This window comes from Dromaius novaehollandiae, chromosome W, assembly GCF_036370855.1.
Source record: "Dromaius novaehollandiae isolate bDroNov1 chromosome W, bDroNov1.hap1, whole genome shotgun sequence".
Lineage (NCBI taxonomy): Eukaryota > Metazoa > Chordata > Aves > Casuariiformes > Dromaiidae > Dromaius > Dromaius novaehollandiae.
Window position 1 is genome coordinate 51040324 of NC_088130.1, and position 19091 is coordinate 51059414.

At 37.1% G+C, this 19091-nt stretch overlaps 1 protein-coding gene across 3 annotated transcripts in view; it reads left to right on the forward strand.

Moving 5' to 3' along the window:
• Positions 1-18875, forward strand: part of LOC112995745 (interleukin 6 cytokine family signal transducer) — a 34243-nt gene extending 15368 nt beyond the window's left edge. For 2 of the 3 annotated variants that reach the window (XM_064500453.1, XM_026120914.2), the window contains exons 8-16: positions 3315-3397; positions 4599-4818; positions 6026-6202; positions 6906-7007; positions 7563-7709; positions 8674-8814; positions 10088-10184; positions 11599-11680; positions 12539-18875. In XM_064500453.1, the coding sequence (XP_064356523.1) occupies positions 3315-3397; positions 4599-4818; positions 6026-6202; positions 6906-7007; positions 7563-7709; positions 8674-8814; positions 10088-10184; positions 11599-11680; positions 12539-13267 (1778 nt within the window). In that variant the 3' untranslated portion in view covers positions 13268-18875. The remainder of the gene's footprint in view (positions 1-3314; positions 3398-4598; positions 4819-6025; positions 6203-6905; positions 7008-7562; positions 7710-8673; positions 8815-10087; positions 10185-11598; positions 11681-12538) is intronic. The other variant, XM_026120918.2, reaches the window with a different exon arrangement.
• Positions 18876-19091: the final 216 nt, after the last annotated feature.

Sequence of the window (19091 nt, forward strand, 5' to 3'; positions counted from 1 at the left end):
AAATTCTGCATCTGCAATACTTTGTCACAGCATCACTTACACCCGTGTTTTACACTCTTGCATCCACTTGTTCACATTATTCTATCCACAATAATCAAGGGTATTATTCTTCATTATGGGAGGATAAGAAAGAAAGGATGCAATATAATGACCCGCTCATTTTAAGCAAGATTAAATCTGTATGTGGAAAATGGTTTTATTTGAGTATATTTAATCACAAAGAAATTACTGTTGCCTTACACTTTTCCTCCTTGGTGACTCAGTCATTGTTGTCTCGTAGTTCTAGGCTTCCAGCATCCTTTAACTTGATGCAATAGAGATGAACACTGAATTGTTGCTATCATGCTTTATTGAGGAAGACTTTTACCAGTTGTAACTATTTTTGGGTCAGTGTTTGGATCATGCTTAGTCTTGTACAAAAGCACTTTGCAAGAAGCATATGCACAACATCAAAGTGTTAAAGCAGTTATCTTTTGGGTAAGTTAATCAAAAAATAGCTAGGATTAAGCAAACCACTAGGCTAAGCCTTAATAAGCTTACTGACCTGGAAAAAAAGTACTGAAGGGCCTTTGTCAGTCAAAGATCAGCTTTCCCTGCTTCCTGGAATAGATACTCAACATTGGTAAATCATCCACCAAATCATCCACCATTGTCATCATCCACCAAATCCATGCACACTACAACCAGCTCATTGAACCAGCTTGACCGGCCATCCACCTCCTTGTGACATTTTAGTCAGTTGTAATGATACTGTCCACTACCATTCACCTGTATGTTCTTCAGTGTACAGTTTCAGATTCCTTCAGAGCAGTGGCCCTGGGACTGTTACTGCACTTGATGTCTGCTGATAAGATCTTTATCTATCCTTTGCATTCCACAGCAAATTTTTTAACCTCATTCAGCGCTTGCGGTTGCTCATCAACATATGCATTGCTTTTACACCAGTAAAAATATGCATTGTGGCATTAAAATAACTACAACCAAATGTGCTATGACATTTAACATACTTTAAAGCTCATGGAGTCATTCCAATAGTATCTCCTACCAGTGATGCCTTACTGTCTCTGCACTTCAAGCAAATTCTACAGGATCTCTGCAACTGAGTTTTGCCAAGGTCATTAGAATAGCATGTTAAGTATTTTCTGTTAGGTGATTTGGGGAGCTGGTTGTTTTGTTTTGCAACCTATTGTAACTTAGCAATTGTTGCAGCAACTATAAAGTCATACAAAGGAAAATTACACAACAATTGAGTAGTAATTATTGGAACACTGACATTAATCTCATCCATGTATGTTACAGTATGAAAACAACCACTTTCAAATAATACTAGATTCTTAATTTTTCTAATAACATGAACAAAGCTACATGCAGTGTATATACATCTATATATTTTGCCCTTTAATTGTGACAAACTGGATTTTTTTTTTTTAACAAAAGTTGCATGTTGCACTGTGTATGTCTGTGGAATCCAAACTGTAATCTCCACGTAGAAGCCCTGGGCTTCAGTGTCTAACTCAGTCTTTCTGTGGTCTGCTTTCCTCTTGTTCATCTGAATAACCCATTTCTTAGATTGAACTGAAAATAATTTAACATCATTAACAGATACTTACGATTGGTATCTTTCTCAATCTGAGCTTCACCAGTGTCAAGACAACCCGTGGTGGTGTATTTGATTTTCACTAAAGGTAGAATGAAGTAATTTAGTGTTCAGTAAGCTGTTGGGGAATAACTGTGTTACTAGTTCTTGTGAAATACAGCAAATGTAAGTATTATCTGTTTTCTGCTGGATAAAAATGACTCTTGCCTTTTTCTCCTGCTGTGCTTGCTAATTAGTTGGCATTGTTGCTATTGTAATAAACCTGCAATGACATGACTTCCCTTTCTGAGTTTGCTCAGGGACAATTTCAGAGGCATGGTACCCTCCTGCATGTGATTAGATACACATGCCAATTTATAGGATTGTAGAGTGTCTCAGGTTGGAAGGGACCTCAGGAAGTCTCTAGTCCTCCAACCTCCTGCTCAAAGGAAGGTCAGCTTGGAGGTCACACTAAGTTGCTTGGGGCTCTTTCTCAAACCTCCAAGGATTAAGACTGCACAGCCTCTCTGCACAGTGTGTTCTACTGTTGGGCTGTCCTTATCATGAGGACACAGGCATTATCAGGAGCCCTCCTTTTCTTTCATTGTATTTAAGATCCTTAGCCCTAGACCACATATTCCTAAGACAGAACTAACATTTTTCTTTCAGTTTGAACATTGCACTGATGACTGCATACTGTGTAACTTCTACTGCCTTGCTCTCCATAAAAATATAAATACAGCTAAGATTAAGACTGGAAACGCTAACTGTATCCACCATGAATTATTTTTTCTAAAGATCTGACAGTAGCTAAGACTTGTTCTTGATCTTTTTTTTTGTCTCCTTCCAACTGTAGGACCCTGACAAGCAACTTTAGGTGGCAAACCTGTGCCAAAATTTTACAGTTTGTTTTCATAGCACAGCTGCCTATTGCAAAGAGCACATTGAGAAATGTACCTACATAACAAATGATTAATAATAAAAACGCAATAAAACAACTCCCAGAGAAAACACAGACAATCTAGCAAGATTATCAGTGTAACTGCATTTTAAGATCGATCTTTCTTTCTGTCATGGCTAAGGCCTTCTCAAAGGATTGGCAACTCTCTCTTGCTCTGTGCAGTGTAACAGATTAATTCATTTTATCTTGAAATTAAATTTGTAGTGGAAATCTTTTAACAGTACTCACACCAAGAAGTATTGTAGTATTGTACAAAGTACTGTGGTTCTGCTGCCCTTTCTGGATAAGATATGTGGAAAATTAGGGACTTATGACAGTAGAAACCTGTCAGCTGATTAACTCTTTTGCGCTTCCTTTTTTTAGCTGGTCTGATCTTGAGACCCTCTGATCTTGAGGGGTGTGCAGGGGGGAGCAGCATACAGAAGTGCCTCTGGACACAGGCTGCCCAGGATAGATTGGTCATGCCTTATTTTGCACTGTCTTGTGCAGTCCATTACTGCAAATGCTCAACGTGGTGATGCTCAGTAACTTTGGCGTTGGTGCGCTTAGAATTGTACTGGTGTTTTGCTCATCCCTTCAAGAAACCTTTCCATGAGGGTTTTCCTCGTAATGTACTAAATATATTTGCATTTGTATCATGAGGCTTTCAAGGGAATAAGGAAACAATTTGTATAAGCTTTTGAAAAATGGAGGTAAGAAGCTAGTTGTAGTAAAATGATGAATTGAAGCAAATTGAGGAAAAATATTTCTATTCTTAAGCGTTGTTTCTTTCATCAGAGCCATCTAAAGGGCCACCTATATGGAGAATCATTGATGCTTCTCACTCACCAGCTTTCTGGACTGTGCATCTGATGTGGAAGGTAAAGCAAAGTGATAAACTGCAGGATTTGAGCATTGTTTTACACATGATTTGAAGTGAAAAAACTTTACCCCAACAAACTTGAGTAGATAGCTGGGATGGTACAGATTTTACTGACACTAGAAGTAACTTTGATTTTTCATAGCTACCTACTATAAGAGGTATACTAAACAGATAGATACAAATGCCATCAGTTAACTGGCACACATCTGCAAACCAAAGTATACAGAATCTACTTTAGCATGATCTGTTCTGATTCCTCATCTACTGTCTTTAAGTAGCTTGTGGAATTAGAAGCTTTCACTTGAACAAAATAAACTTTCATGTTAAACTTTCTGCTGTATCCTGCAGCTTTTTTAACACTGATTGGACAGTGATCCTCTAGCTTCAAAACTGAATAAGCGTAAAGATGTTCCAGAGACCAGATTTATTAAATACAGCATAGTACTTTTGCATGCAGTAGTTCTTTGCAGCTAGCTGACAAATTAGTTCAAAGTTGAGAAACTGAATGCAATTATGGTCAGTCTCCATCTCCTGCTTTCTTCTGGTCTGTGAACTTTGTGTCAAATTTGACCTAGCTGTCTTCCCCCCCACCCTGCCCTTGGTGCCTTGGGTGAAGTTATACATACATTGATACTACATCATGTTCTGCTCTAACTTGTATATCCCACATGCCACTTCTGAAATTATTAATTAGCTCAGCATCTGGTGTCAAGCGATTAGTTTAGCAAACTGGTGCTATTGTTAAACTATTAAGTTTACCTTTTTCAACAATTTTCTCTAAATTATCTGAAAACTAATACTGTTACAAATAATAGAGAAACAATTTTTTTTCTACATGTAGTAAAAGAAAACTACTCATGCTGTTTCATATTCAGATGCAACCTAGATTATAACCTGAGATTTGTTTTATACCCTTGTGCTGTGAAGGCACACAATGCATGTTTCATCCACACAGCTTTTTATTAGATTACTATATGAGATTGTGAGCAAAGAAAAGGACGATTTAAACAAGAAATAGTTCTGAAAATTACTGCTTTACAGAAATGAACTCTGAATTTGTTTGCACTTTTCTCAAACGTACGGCTATTCAATCTATATAACTTGTTTTGCTCTCAAGCATTTAAACTAATCTTCAAAGACACTAAAGGTTAAGTAACGTTAGTTCAGTATCAGTCTAACAATAGATATGTTTCTAACAGGCATTGGAGCCATTTGAAACCAATGGAATAATCTTGCGGTATGAGGTGACTGTCAGAGCTAAATCACCTCTCATCCGTCCACCAGAGAAATACAACGTTAATACGACCAGCCTTACCTTAAAGCTGCCAAACGGAACTTACGAAGTGACTGTGATTGCCCATAACAAAGCTGGGGCATCCCCTTCATCAGTTTTACTTATCCCAGCAAGGAATTCAAAAGGTTAGTTTCCTAGCAGTCTCTCTTAACAAATGTCATGCAGACACATTTGAAAGTTATCAGAAATCTTCAGTGTGTGTAAAATAATACTTTTGCATGGACTCAATTACAGAACCATTGGATGTGTCTCTGCTCTTAATCCTTATAACTATGCTACCATTTGTATATTAAGGAATGGGCAGGTTTATTTACTCACGGGTCCACTTGAAGCTGTGCCATTAAGCTTTGTTATTTTGCTGGATTTTGATCCTTAGAGCTACTGTATTCCCTATCGATTCTTTTTAATAGCATAGCATTGCTGTAGCAACCTCCCCTAAGACCTTATTTAATGTGGCAGGCATTTCTGTTTTTTTAAAAAATCAGTGGGTGTTTAGGGAGGCATCCTTTACTTCATGTATACACCTGTTGTTGTTCTTCCTCCTTCTCTATTTTCTAACCTTTTTAAACTTTTCTTTCCCTTTCTTGTCTTGTCCCAGTCTGAGCATTCCATGTCCCAGAGGCTGCTTTGTCCTCTGCTCGCACAGTTTCCCTAGACATTGCGTGTTGAAACTTCCACAAGAATTCCATTTACTGCTCATGTTCCACTTTGTTGTGTAGTAGTAGTAGCAGCAGCTACAGGTGGATTGCTCCTTATTTCTGGCATCTGAAGAATACAGTGTCTTTTTAGACATTTCAAACACTACCTGTACAGGCAGCAAAAAATAAGCATCCTGACAGATCTGCTGCTTTTAGTATGAGCACCAAGAGACAGACACAGGTTCTAAAACTGCTAGATCGGTTAATTAAGAGTATCAGTTAAGAGTGTCAATATACTCTGTGTTTCATAGAACGGAGTAGCATTTCAGCCAGACATATTTGGTCAGGTACATGAGATGAGGATTAGAATGTGAATTCAGAGGTGTCTCGAGATCTGATTTCCTTCTGAAATAGACCCTTTCTGTTGGAGGGAATATAGTATCTCTTTGAGAACAGAGAAACTGAGTGCACTTTCCAGTTTTTAGATAGCCTAATACTGCTTAATTTGGATCTCTGACAGAGATTCAAATGCTAGCTTCCAAATTTCAAAAAATGGCTTTTACATTTAATTAGGTTCTGTCAAATTGTCACTCTTACAGTAATCATGAGTATCCACATTTAACAGAAGCTTTTATTATACGTCTGCTGGAAGAACTGTCAACTTTTAACACTTTTCTATTTTCTTTAATCCCAGCTCCTGTGAAGAATATTAGAACACTTCCTAAAGATGGCAAGTTGTGGGTAGGGTGGACTGCTCCAAATAGTTACGTTCTCAAATACGTGATTGAATGGTGTCTGGTGTCAGACAGCTCTGACTGTGTCACAGAATGGCAGAATGAACCAGGGAATGTTCAAGGAACATACTTAAAAGGTATTCAACTCATAATTTTAAAAATACATTGTAGAACACTTAAAAACCTAATGAATATTCTGAAAGTGAATAACATACTGATGCAGATGAGAATTTTGTTGTGGGACGGGAATCTGGGATAGAGTTAAGGGCTACTCTTAGTTGGTCATGAGTGCGTGGAAGTGTCTGTATATTTTTGCCAAATATAAAACTTTATCTATTCTTGCATTTTGAAATTCATGTTATGTAACATCAAGGTTTTTACCTTTGTTTTGTTTTTAATCTCTTTATTCTCAGAAACTCTCAAAATAGTGAAAATAATTTCTTCAAAATCATGCTCTCCGATCCCTCTTTTGGTTCAAACAGCGAGACTTGTTCAGCTTTACAGTCCTTTTCAGATTATAATCAGGAGGTCAAATGTATAATTTTTGGAGTCACAATGTTGCAGACAGAGGAGGGCTTCTTATTTTAAGAAAAAGTTAGAAAAACAAAGACCTCTATGAGGTCTACTTATTACCTTTAAAATTTGAATGTGAACTACTTTATTACTCCTTAGCTAGTTTCTTGCAATGGTGTATCAGTGAGTTCTAGAAGAAAAATAGTTAAGTGACTTAGGTTTAAAGGCATCTAATAAAACAGCCAAAACTCAGAACCCTAGAAATGAGAGGGATGATGAAGAATTGTAGTATCTCTAAAACAACACATTTTTAAATTCTCCTATTAGGTGATATAAAGCCATTCAAGTGTTACTTGATAACTGTGTACCCTCTATATGCTGATGGTCAGGGAAGTGGACAGTCTGTGAAGGCTTACCTTCAGCAGGATCGTAAGTACAAAACTTTCATCTTAGAACACGTTAACTGACTTGGCTAAAATCATAAGACCTTTGCTTTAATGTGGAGTACATAATGAAAAATGATCCTACTCATGAGGATCATCTGTCATAATTGATTTCATCCCCTCCATTAACACATGTTCTGCCAACTTGAAATATTTAGGAGTTTAACAGATGTCTGTAATTGACTCCTTCCTTTTTTAAACTTTTATGAGATAATTTGGTATGTGACTTTTTTGATATTTTATTGGTATAGTAATATTTCTGCACTGATTTACTTTAGGTTTCGAGTGTGAAATCAAGATTAATTGACTAACCTGAATTGAAAATTTCATGTGGTCTGCTGATTACTGTTTTTTGTATTTTTTTAAGAGGTTTTTCTTGTGACATATCTTTGGAGTTGATATATTGACTGAAAATAACGCTTTGTAGATCAAATTCAGCTATTCCACTGAAAATTTTATGCAACAACAACTCAGTGCTCATTAATATACTACTTCTATGGATTGGACCCTAACAGAATCTAATCTTCATCTCCCATTACAGGTCCTTCAAAAGGACCAACTGTTCAGACGAAAAAAGTAGGAAAAGCTGAAGCTGTTTTGACATGGAACCATCTCACAGTGGATGAGCAAAACGGGTTTATCAGGAGTTACACAATATTTTATAAAACTGTTGATGGAAATGAAACAGGTAACAAAGTAGTGAACTACTTTGTAGCATTGAAATATTCATGTTTCCTTCCTAACATATGTTCCTAAAAAAACAAAATACAGACTCAGGTGTGGTTCTCAGTCTGTTTGATGACACAAAGCAGGTGCCTGAGGTGTGTGGCTTGCATGAGACATACACTGAAATGTATGCAGCTCTGCTACATACCAAACAGAAAAGTTCCTAATAAAGAATTCTTATCATTGAGTCTGTGTATAAGGTACTAAGTTTAGTTTCTGAAAGCTGATTTGCAAATATTCTGCTCCTATCTTTCTATCTAAATACAGGAGAAGATGGTGGTATAGCAAGATAAAGCTAGACCATTCAAGATAGAAATGTGTTGCATGTATTTAACTTTGATAAACTCTTCAACAAAAATGGATTTCTGATCCTCTTGGCGCTCTAAGTTAACATATTGCTGATTTGAGACACTTTCTATGATGTGATTTTTAGTTACTACTAGTCTGCATGACCTGCAGGCATAGACAGGGTGTTGCACTATCAGATTTTTTTTGTTGTTGTTGTTAAATCCAGTTAAAGCAGAAGGGCCAGTCACTTACACCTACACTGGTTTGGATTTCTAGATAACCATGTATCCTCCTTATTGATTAGAAGGCCTTTAAGACTGACAGCTTTACTACCAGTTTATTTTATACCTACTTTCTGAAGAACACATTAAAGAAGTTAAAAGTTAAAGTTAACACATATGGTATCATCAAGAGAGAGGCTAAATCAGTTGATTCAAACTCCTGTACAGAAACAAACAAATCTCGGCACTCCTTGTACAAATTTGTAGTTTTGCTGTTTCTGTTGTATTTTCCTTGCAGCCAGGCATTCCTCTAAAACTGTTTTGCACATCTGAAATCATGGTGTCTTAGTGCTACTGTGTTTGTGCAGGTCTAATAAATTGTACAGAAAATTAATATAATTTTTTTCCTCTATTTAGCTGTGACAGTGGATCCTTCCAAGACAGAATATACCCTTTCTTCTCTAGCCAGTGACACATTGTATACCGTGCGGATGATGGCATACACAGATGAAGGAGGCCGGAGTGGTCCTGATTTTACATTTACGACACAAAAATTTGGTAAGAGAGTAGCAGAATTAATAGAAGTAGGAGATAATGTTGCAACAGTGTAGCAAAGCTCAGTGCAAGACCTGATAGGAGGGGAAAGTGATTTTATTTAAAAAGATTATTCCAGTCACACTGTCATACTTGCAAGCAATTACTTGCAATTGTACGGAGGAAAAGGGACATCAGCTATTCTCTGCAGTTCTCCTAGATTGTTCTTATGTTGTCAAACATTCTGGTTTGGGTTTTTATTTGTTTTGTACCCCTCAGGAGCTGACACTGACTAGTCTTTTCTCCAGCAGTCATTAGGATTTATTCACTGTTTTTGTCCTCTTATCTGAGGTCTGATGGCTTTGACCCCAGTCTTTAAGACATAATGGCTGGAGGATAATGGCCTGAGTCTTTGTTTTAGTTTGAGTGTAGGACTGGCCTTTTTTATCCTCATCTGAGCATCCTGAGAAGCTGCAGAGAGATGTGCTTGGGATCTTGGCCTGCTAATCTTGGTGCTGATCAGCACGTGCCATTCTTAAAATCCTCCTTGGGCTTCCAGTCTTGCATTCCCATTCACGTCGCTACTAAGTTTTCTGTTCCAATTCTTTACAGAAACTCATTTTGAAGAGTTAAGTATCCATTTATTGTGTGTGTAGCTTTAGAGAGTGCTTCCTGTTGTAATGGTAAGAGTAACAAAATTAACTGAGCTCTGGTCTGGAAAGCGTTTTTTTAGACTTACACTTTTTGAGATATTATTCTGTATAGCTTTGCTCTTCCCTAAATATTCTGTAAGGTTTATTTAAAATTGCACATAACATATTGGAGAGAATACATTACAATAATGCAGCCTTAAGTGTTCGCAAGCAGTGGATATTTTCATGTACAAAGTAAGTGGATGGGTGACTAGTGGCTTTGCTTACCTTAGCCATTTGACCATGCCGTTGATGTGACAGCTGGTAGGCCACTGAAACAGCTGGACCACAGATACATTCGTACAGATGTTACTGTCATATCTGCCTAAATTGTAAAATTACATGCTCTTCAACAGTATTACAGCTTCTAGAGCAACCTGCTATTTTTATTGATGCTTTAGATTGTTTGGACACAGCTTTGCATGCTTTCCTCAACAGGCTTTTCCACAGAGTGAAAAGGCTCTTCTGTAGCTGAAACGTTTTAGCGTAAGCCCTGTGGATGTATCCTCTTTCAGATTCTCTCTGTCCCTGTGGCAATGCTTACTGTTACTGAGTTCCTTAAATACCAGAGAAAGAGTTATAACTGCTTCTTTTCCTTTTTTCAGGGAAAGGAGAAATTGAAGCCATAGTTGTACCTGTGTGCCTAGCATTCCTGTTGATTGTACTCCTTGGAGTTTTGTTTTGCTTTAACAAACGTGACTTGTAAGTATAAATGAAGTACATTTCTCTTATGCTTTCGATATTTCTGGACATGACAGGGACATGGCTGTAATTCAGTATAAACAAATGAATGCCCTGTACTTCAGGCAGGAGTGAAAGGTAAAACTCACATACATTCGTTGGTGATAATAATGTCTGTGTTTTCCCTGAGAAACTGGGAGCTTCTATGATACTAATTCTACTTCTTACCTACTATTAATGATTAGCACTGAAGCTCCTGCTTTTTTAGCTATGTTGTGGTTAGGATTAGGTTTGTTAGGTTTTGGTCAGGATACACTGTCTCTTTATATTGTTAATTTGATTCATCATATGAGAATGGTGGTCATCATTCTGTGAGGCACATGTGTTCTGGCTCTATTTGAGCTACTTAAGTAGCGTTTTAGCAAACATTTTTAAGTTCTGCAACTGAAAAAATTAGGCAGATGTCTTGTCTTGCATAACCTCTGTCAAATTCTGTGCGTATTTAGTAGTTGCTGGGGAACACCTTCTTGTCCTTCCTTCTCTTTTACACCCTTCACCCTAGAGCTCGTCTGTGACGTTAGCTAAGAGCTTATTGCTGAAGTATTTCCCCTGGCGAAGAGCAGCACCTCTCACATGTCCCCTGTCAGATATCTTTTCTTTCCAGTTAAAGACAGCACTTTATGCCCTTTTCCTTCTTACCTTTCTGCCGCTCCTAACACCAGTTCTTAGTGGACTTCAGTTGAAAAGCCCATCTTGCAATGTATTAATGCTTCTCCTACAGAGAATCTGCTTTTGGAGGCTGTGTATAGAGTAAAGAGTATGATAGATGAATCTATTTCAAAGTAAAAGTTTGGCTGGGATATTTTATATGTGATCTAGAGACACTCTTGTGTTAAATAAGTTATTACATTCTTAAATTTATGAGTTTAGAGTTAGAAAAGACTAAGCAAGTTTTTCTTTAAACATTTTTCATGTTTTTTTTATTTTTGTGAAGGTTGTTTAATTTTAATGACAGCCGTGATATGCCTCTGCATTTAAGAATTCAGTTATATTGAAGTAGCAAAAATGTATTTCTATATTGATATGCCTCATAATCTCTACGTCAAATAATTGCTCTGTAGCTTCTGGAATGCTATATGTTTGAAATCCTCTCCCTCCCCTTTACCATTTGTGGGTTTTCCTTTTTTATAATATGGGTACAGCTAATGCATGGAGGAGTTGTAAGTGCAATGCCACGTTTCACTAAGTAATACAGCTTCTTACAAAGATGTAAGGAATTGCAGGAAGTGTTTCTATATGGAAGTACAAAAATGGTCTCACACTTGAAAAATTGCTGTGTAAGGGACCAGTGTTCTGGATTATTGAACGCTTACTACCAGCATAGAAATTTGAGGAGTACCTCTTTTCATTTTATTCTATTTCTAATCCTCTACAGAATTAAAAAGCATATCTGGCCTAGTGTACCTGATCCATCCAAGAGTAATATTGCTCAGTGGTCCCCTCAAGTTCCAGCTAAGGTAATATTCATCTTTCTGCATCCTCTTAATCCGTAAGGTTTTAAATAAACTGACCAGTGGGAGTCTTCTCCCTTCTGGCACATGCACAGATTTTGGAAAAAAATACCCAAATGTTAAGTTTCTGGACGTTATTCTGGCCATACATGGGTAGAAGACTTAATTGCAGCAATAGATTCAGCATTAGGGATATATGGTCCTTCATGCAAGCTCACAGCATAGAACAGGCTTTAACATTGTGCCTTAAATTCAGTTTACTAGCTTGAAGAGTCAAGCACTAATTCTTTTACTCAGTCACATGAAATCAGGGTTAGGTCAACAGAATTCTTGAGTCCCCTTCTTAAAACCTTAAAGTTACTTGTTTGTACAATAAAGTAATGAATGAGAGAAAACTGTAACAGAGTTACTCTGGGATGAGGAAAGCAGCAGCAATTTATGTCCTGTGTGGGACGGAGGACACAGCAAATTCTGTTCAAGAAGCTATTACCAACTTCTATGAAAAAGTGCTCTGATGTTGAATATGCTATTGGAAAGAGTGTATTTATGTATGGCCTCAATCCAGAATGGGTCTGTGCTGCACAATGGACGGTACTATGTTTACAGCACTTCAGAACAATTGAAATTAGAGAAAAGCTTGCATGCAATTATGGTTTTAGAATATATGTGTAATAAAGACATTGTACTGAAATAGCTACATTCTTCATTTGGTAAGATACTTGGGAGATATTGCCAAGTTCTATAAGGAGGGAACTTATATAATAATCTCAATGCAGTTACAGGATAGGAACTGAGATATTAATGTACTTTTCTTTTAAGCTTAAATAACCTTCCTCTTAGGCAAAATCAATTTATTTCTTTCAGCATAACTTTAGTTCCAAAGGTCAGATGTACCCAGAAGGCAGCTTTACCGATGTAAGCGTCGTAGAAATAGAAGCTGATGACAAGAAGTCTTTTTCAGAACAGGATTTAAAACCCTTTGACTTGCTTAAAAAGGAAAAAAGTGCTTCAGAAGGGCACAGCAGTGGTATCGGAGGATCCTCATGTATGTCTTCTCCTAGGCAAAGTGTCTCAGACAGCGACGAATGTGAAACTACGCAAAACACTTCAAGCACTGTACAGTATTCTACTGTAGTACTTAATGGCTACAGAGACCAAACACCTTCTGTACAAGTCTTTTCAAGATCTGAATCCACACAGCCACTGCTAGATTCAGAAGAGAGATCAGAAGATCATGCTGGAGGGAATGACAGTACGACACAGAGGCATCAGTATTTCAAACAAAATTGTGGTCAGGATGAAACCAACACAGACAGGCCACGCTTCGAAAGAGCAAAGCAAGTTACTCCTGCTAATGAGGAGGATCTTGTTGGATTTGCACAGCTGCAGATCTCAGGTCAGAATTCACAGCCTTTGGGCCTTGGGCTCGAAAAAAATATCGAGGAAGCTGCTCTTTCAGGTGTCATACAGACAAGTACTGAGGGACAAACTGTGAGACCTGAAACAGTGGAAAAAAATCCAGCATCAGCTGATGAAATGCCAAAAAGTTACCTCCCACAGACTGTGAGACAAGGGGGTTATATGCCTCAGTGAGGGAAGAGACTGGCTCTATTAGGCCTTTATTAGTGCCTGCTCACACTTTCTCCTGTGTCTCTGATAGATTAAGCTAAATATTTTTTATCTGAATGCAGATAAAAATATTGAAGTTAAGTGAAGAATAATTCGACGAAGTATGCAAGGACTGTGTTTCTGTGGAAAATTTACAGTCCAGACCTACTGGAGACTTACTTTATGCACTACATAAAATCTTGTTTGTCTGAATAGCTGAACAGGCCTTTGTGCTACCTTGCTTGTTTGTGTCTTGTTGTATCAGATTTACACATGATTAAAAATAAGCAAGTTTCAATTAATCACATCAGCCAACAGACCTCCTAGAAGAAATACTTTAAGATTTGTGACAGTGTAAAAAGCCAGCTTTTATTTTTGGAGCATCTTCATGTAAACAGAAGACTTGAGGTTTAGTATTCTAATGCAGGAAAAATACTGAAATTGTACATTTTTCAGTAGCTTGATTGACTTTCTGAATTCTGATTTGGCCTAGTGTCATAATTCCTAAATTATGCAAATTGTGTTCATACCCATTTAAAAACTGAATAGAAAATGTGGTGGTGTGCAGATAGAAAAAAATGCCATGGTTGCTTGACTCTGAATGCTACTGTGGTAATCAGTATTCTCCTTACATAAAAATTTATGTGCACATAAACTATAACTTGGCTTTAAAATGTGCCTTGCAACTTGTTGCACAGCAGTTCAGTCTTCATATTTGTTTTCATCTGGATTTTTAACATTCAAACAGGTTGGGGGGGTTTTCTGGTTTTTTTGTTTGTTTGTTTTGTTAAGGATTTGTACCCAAATCATTGTCTAATTATACCACATCTCTTTGGTCACATAAATTGCCGTTATTTAATAATTACACCTTTGCCATATACAGCCTGAAGTAAATAATGAGCTGTAACTTTTTAATATTTTTCTAACAACGCTTAGGAGAAAGGGAATATGATCTCCTTCCTTAATGATTGCAGAAATTAGTATGCTGTAACTTCACTGCTAACACTGAAGGAGCTCCTTGAAATTGAAAGTAGCAAAAACCAAAGCACTGATTACATTGATGCTATGGGTGGGGGGAGTGACTCTGTACTCTCAACTTTAAAGTTAATGAGAACTGGCAGTGTGTATCTATTTTTTTTTTTTTGGTCTCCCTTCCTTCCTTTTCATACAGTTTGCATCTTATTCAAGAAAATATATTTCTTGAAGATGATCTCTACCAGGGTTTAAGGAAACAGCTAGCTCTTAAAAAAAAAAAAATTAAACATCTTCCCTGATGATGAAGTTTTATGGTACTCCTGTAGATTAATTTAATTTAGTCTAGTCAGCTTTCTAATCTGACATTGTAGAAGTCTTAATTCAAAACACTATGTGCTGTGTTGTGAGAATACAAGGATTTTGTTTCTCCTTCAGCAGAAGATCTAGGTATTTAAGACTTCCTGAAACTTTTTGTGCTGTGAGCTGTGGTGCTGCTGTTCTAAACACACTTGCTGGAAGGCCCTGGAAAGACAGGTGTCAGTATAATTTTAACTTCCCTTGTTCCTTTTGTGCCAGCTTGCATTGAAGGATTGATGTAAATATAAAAGTTCATGTGTTTTCTGCTGTTGCTACAAAGAAACTAGATGCTAGAGTAAATTTATAAGATTATCCCTTGAAGTTGCTGCTATTCAAAATAGATATAGAAAGCTAAATCTTTAATAATTGTCATTTTATTCAGTATTTTGCAATTCCTTTCTCCTAGCAGCACATTCATTAACAGCTTTAATTTTAGTATCTGGGCACTTTTTTTTTTTTTCTTTTTTTTTCTTTTTTTTTCTTTTTTTTCTTTTTAACTAAAATGCTTAATGTAACTACATCTTCAGAACATTCTTTGAGTATGTCAGTCCACCTCCTTTTCTCCCCATTCCACCTCAGCACCTTTCACCTCTCCCCCAGAAGGTAAGGACTGTAATATAAATTACACTGTCAGTAGTGCCCTGGAGAAAGTGCCTTTGGTTTTTGAGAAGTCCAAGGAGCATCCTTTCGAGGCCTTTTGGTTTTTGAGAAGTCCAAGGAGCATCCTTTCGTCAGAACACATTTCTCTGAAAATGGTAGTAGTTAGTTTATTGGGGAATGGGTATGTCTTCTCTATGCAGGCTTCATGATGACTGTAGAAACCACAAGTAAAACACAAAGCCTCAGCTGAGCCATCTGCATGCTTATTAGAACTATATGGCAGCCACGCATTGTCTAGTCGGCTATCTGTGAAAGTTTGTGGGCCACAGCAATTTCAGCACAAGTCCTTCTGTTAAACTACCCCTCTGTTAGCCTCTGCTCGCTAACTTCTGTGAGATTTATTGCATTAAATACCTGGCTGCTTAGTCTGACTATTGCTTCAGAGACCTAGATGTCTTCAAATGCAGGTTGTGGATACTAACTTTTGATTGATAGCATGTTTTTTTTTGAAGGACTACTTTGGTTATTCCTAAAGATGTTGTTTGCCCTTTCTGTTAAAGAAATGGAAAGCATTTTGTTCTTAATTATTGTTAATCCTGAATCATTTCCTAAATTAGGTAGTGTGCTAACAGGAGTTAGGCATGTCACTTCTGAAATCTTATATAGTTCATTGTGTATAGATCAGTGGTAATAATTGCAGAGGATTTTACAAGAATGTATCCTTGAGATAATTCTATTATCTATGTGATAGAATTATATTATCTTTCTTACTAGCTTGTGTGTTTATCTAGGGCTAAAATAGTAAAAACTGAGCAGGAAATACTTGTTGGTGAACAGCTTACAGATGCCACAACAAACATAAATAATGGGCCTTACAGCTTGTTCATAAACCTCTGTGCCAAAATATTACATCATATAGTGTTTTTTTTTGTTTGGAACATAGCAAGCTGATTGTATCAAACACTTGCACACAGGTTTTAGAGTGTATGTGATATAACGCATTGTAGCAGTTCCCTGAAATTGTCTGAACTGGGCCCTGTCTAACATTATAATTAAAGGGAAAGATTTTTTTTTTTTAACATAACTATGGTGCACTTTAAAAAAATAAAGGCATTAAAATAAAACCGCATGTCAGTATTGACACTTTCATGCCCATCTTGATTACCTAGATTGGAATTTTTCAAATAGGGGTGGGAGAATAAGACCTTGCTACTTTAGTGGTAGGGAAGGATGACTAATAAGAATAAAATTTTTCTCTGTATTAGCACACTTGGAATTTCTCAAGTGCAGGCTAGCTAGCTACTTTTCTGTTTGCAAAAAAAAAAAAAAAAAAAAAATTATTATTTCTATAGTACTGTTGTGATCTGTTAAAACATGAGTTTGTTTGGGTTGATTCTAGTGTTGTGACTTTTGCAGGGGCAGTTAGTTTGGGAATATACTCTCCATCTGTAGTTAGGATCTTGGGATTGTTTCATATGCGTACTGTAGTAAGTTAAGGTACCTGCTAAGCCTCAAACAGGCAAAACAAAGCACAGCAGAGAAGAAAGCATTTTTAAACTTAATTCTGGGCTGTGTTTACCTTGTGGGCAAGCATGCATCTATCTATGCTATAGCAGCCTAGCAGAATACTATTATTTATCAAGACTTGCAAAAATTTTGGCCCCATCACTGGGCTCAAGAGCTAGATGATCCCTTGGCTTCACTTTTATTCCTCCTGAGAGAAAGGGAGAGTTTTTAACAGAAGTGTTATTTCTAGGCTCAAGCAGTGGAAAAGCCACGCTGCCTGGGGTAGGTTTTGCCCTTCTGCTCTGAGTGTAAATCTTGAGCATCACCAGATGGTTAAAACTTAAATTAGCATCCCCTGTGTGTGGAAATCATCACACAGTATTACAAACCCTCACACTGATTTTAACTTCAGGCATTTAACTTAGTTTAATTAATGCCAGGTCTTACATACAGAAGAACCACATCAGCTTGTGTTGCTGTAGTACTGACTTCACAGTGGGAGCTGAAACCCCAGAGATTCTCAACCTATTATAGTCAGCTCCACTGGAGGGCATAAACCTTTTAAAGTCCAATTTATTTGTGTTAAATGGAACTAAATATACTAGTTGGTTTTCCACATGAAACAGCTGTTGTAATTAACTCCTTTGGACACATTCCTTTAAATACATTAAAAAGTTTTCCTGTTTGATGATGCATCATAAAACCATATTATTTCCCTTTAAGCTGTTGTCTCATTTGCTAGTATAGACACATATATGCATTTTAACTTCCAAGAGTTGATATTAATGTTATTTGGAAGCAGTTTATAACGAATAGAAGTGTTGCTGTTACAAAACAGCAAATTTTGAAGTACAGCCAACCACAAAGTCTTCAGTTTAGCTCTCAGGCCATAGAGCTGCAGTATGGTGCAGGTATTAAATACATAAGCCTGGAGAAGAAAGGCAGAATTCAATATCTTACCTTTGATTCACAAATTCCAAATCTCTTCCTTAAAAAGTGAAAGGAAAAGTGAAAAAGAGGAAGCTAATGCATACTTTTGTTTCTCATTTCTCCGCAGTACTCATGCGAGCTGAGCCATTCCCAAAAATGAAAGCAGTGCTAACTTAAATGCACAAAGATGTGTTTTTAAGACAAGATTTGATACAGATGAATTTAAAATTAACAGCTGAGAGCTAAATCTCATAGTGATCATCAGCTGCCCCTTAGTTTTAGAGCAAGGAGAAGGTAGGCAATAAATACCTCACAGAATGCAGGCCTTAGTCTACAGTTTTGTGACTATTTGCAAAGACAACCTTGCAAGTGGATATATGCAATAAAGTCATTGATACTTTGCAGAGACACGCTTCTGTAACAGTAGGTGAAAAACAAGTGCGTGGCACAACTGTCAGACTGCTAGAGAGCTTGATGTCCCTTCTGCTTGGACTAAAATGTCTTCCAAACACAGCACTGCCTGACTTCTTCACTGGCGATTGCAAACTCAGTAGATGAGCATTCTCTGCAACTTTTGAAACTGATAACACCTGTTGCTTTTCCTCACATCAAAACACATTAATTGTAGGATCCAGTCAACTTTTCAGGTTTTTTAGTATATCTAACCTCTTCTCCAAGTAATATATAGCCTGACACTTTGATACAACAGTGGATGGCCTAGTAACCAAGTGCTTTTATTTGGGGAGAGGGGTTAAGGCATTTATAACCAAGGTTACTGGTCATCAAATGTTAGTGAACCAATATATGCATCTAGGTAAGCATAATCATGGGACATGGGGACTTGCTAACAAGAAAAGTGCCTTGATGCTGGATTGAATGGCTAGCAAATGTAAACATTAGGTCAAATTTTACTATGTACTTAAGGTAACTATGTCTCACTAAGCTACTGGTAATTTGTATGCCAGCTGTAAAAGGCTTGCATACTCCAGCCAGAGGTTAAACTTGTAAACTGCTGCATAAACTGTCACTATATGGAAAAATGTGTTTTAATACCAGTACACTATCTTCATTCTTTTACAAGCTGCATGTTTATTGTCATGTAAACTCTGCTTTCTACAATTTACATTTTACTGTAATTTTCAAATGTCTTCCTCTTTGTTACCTAACTGAGCCTGGATGTTGCATTTGTCTACTACATAATACACAAAACAAAATTATGTATATACTTTGTGTGCTGGAGTCAGTGTTTTTGTAAAGCTAACTTAAATAATAATCACAGAAGGAGTAGAGTCTGGGCACTGCCTAATAGGCAAGCAATTAAGAAACATTCCCAGAGAAAGAAGTGACCACAGAACACCAAGGCAAAAGGTGAGACAGCTTTAATACATAGTGCTTTTGTCTCAAAAATACACACACACACACACACACACACACACACACA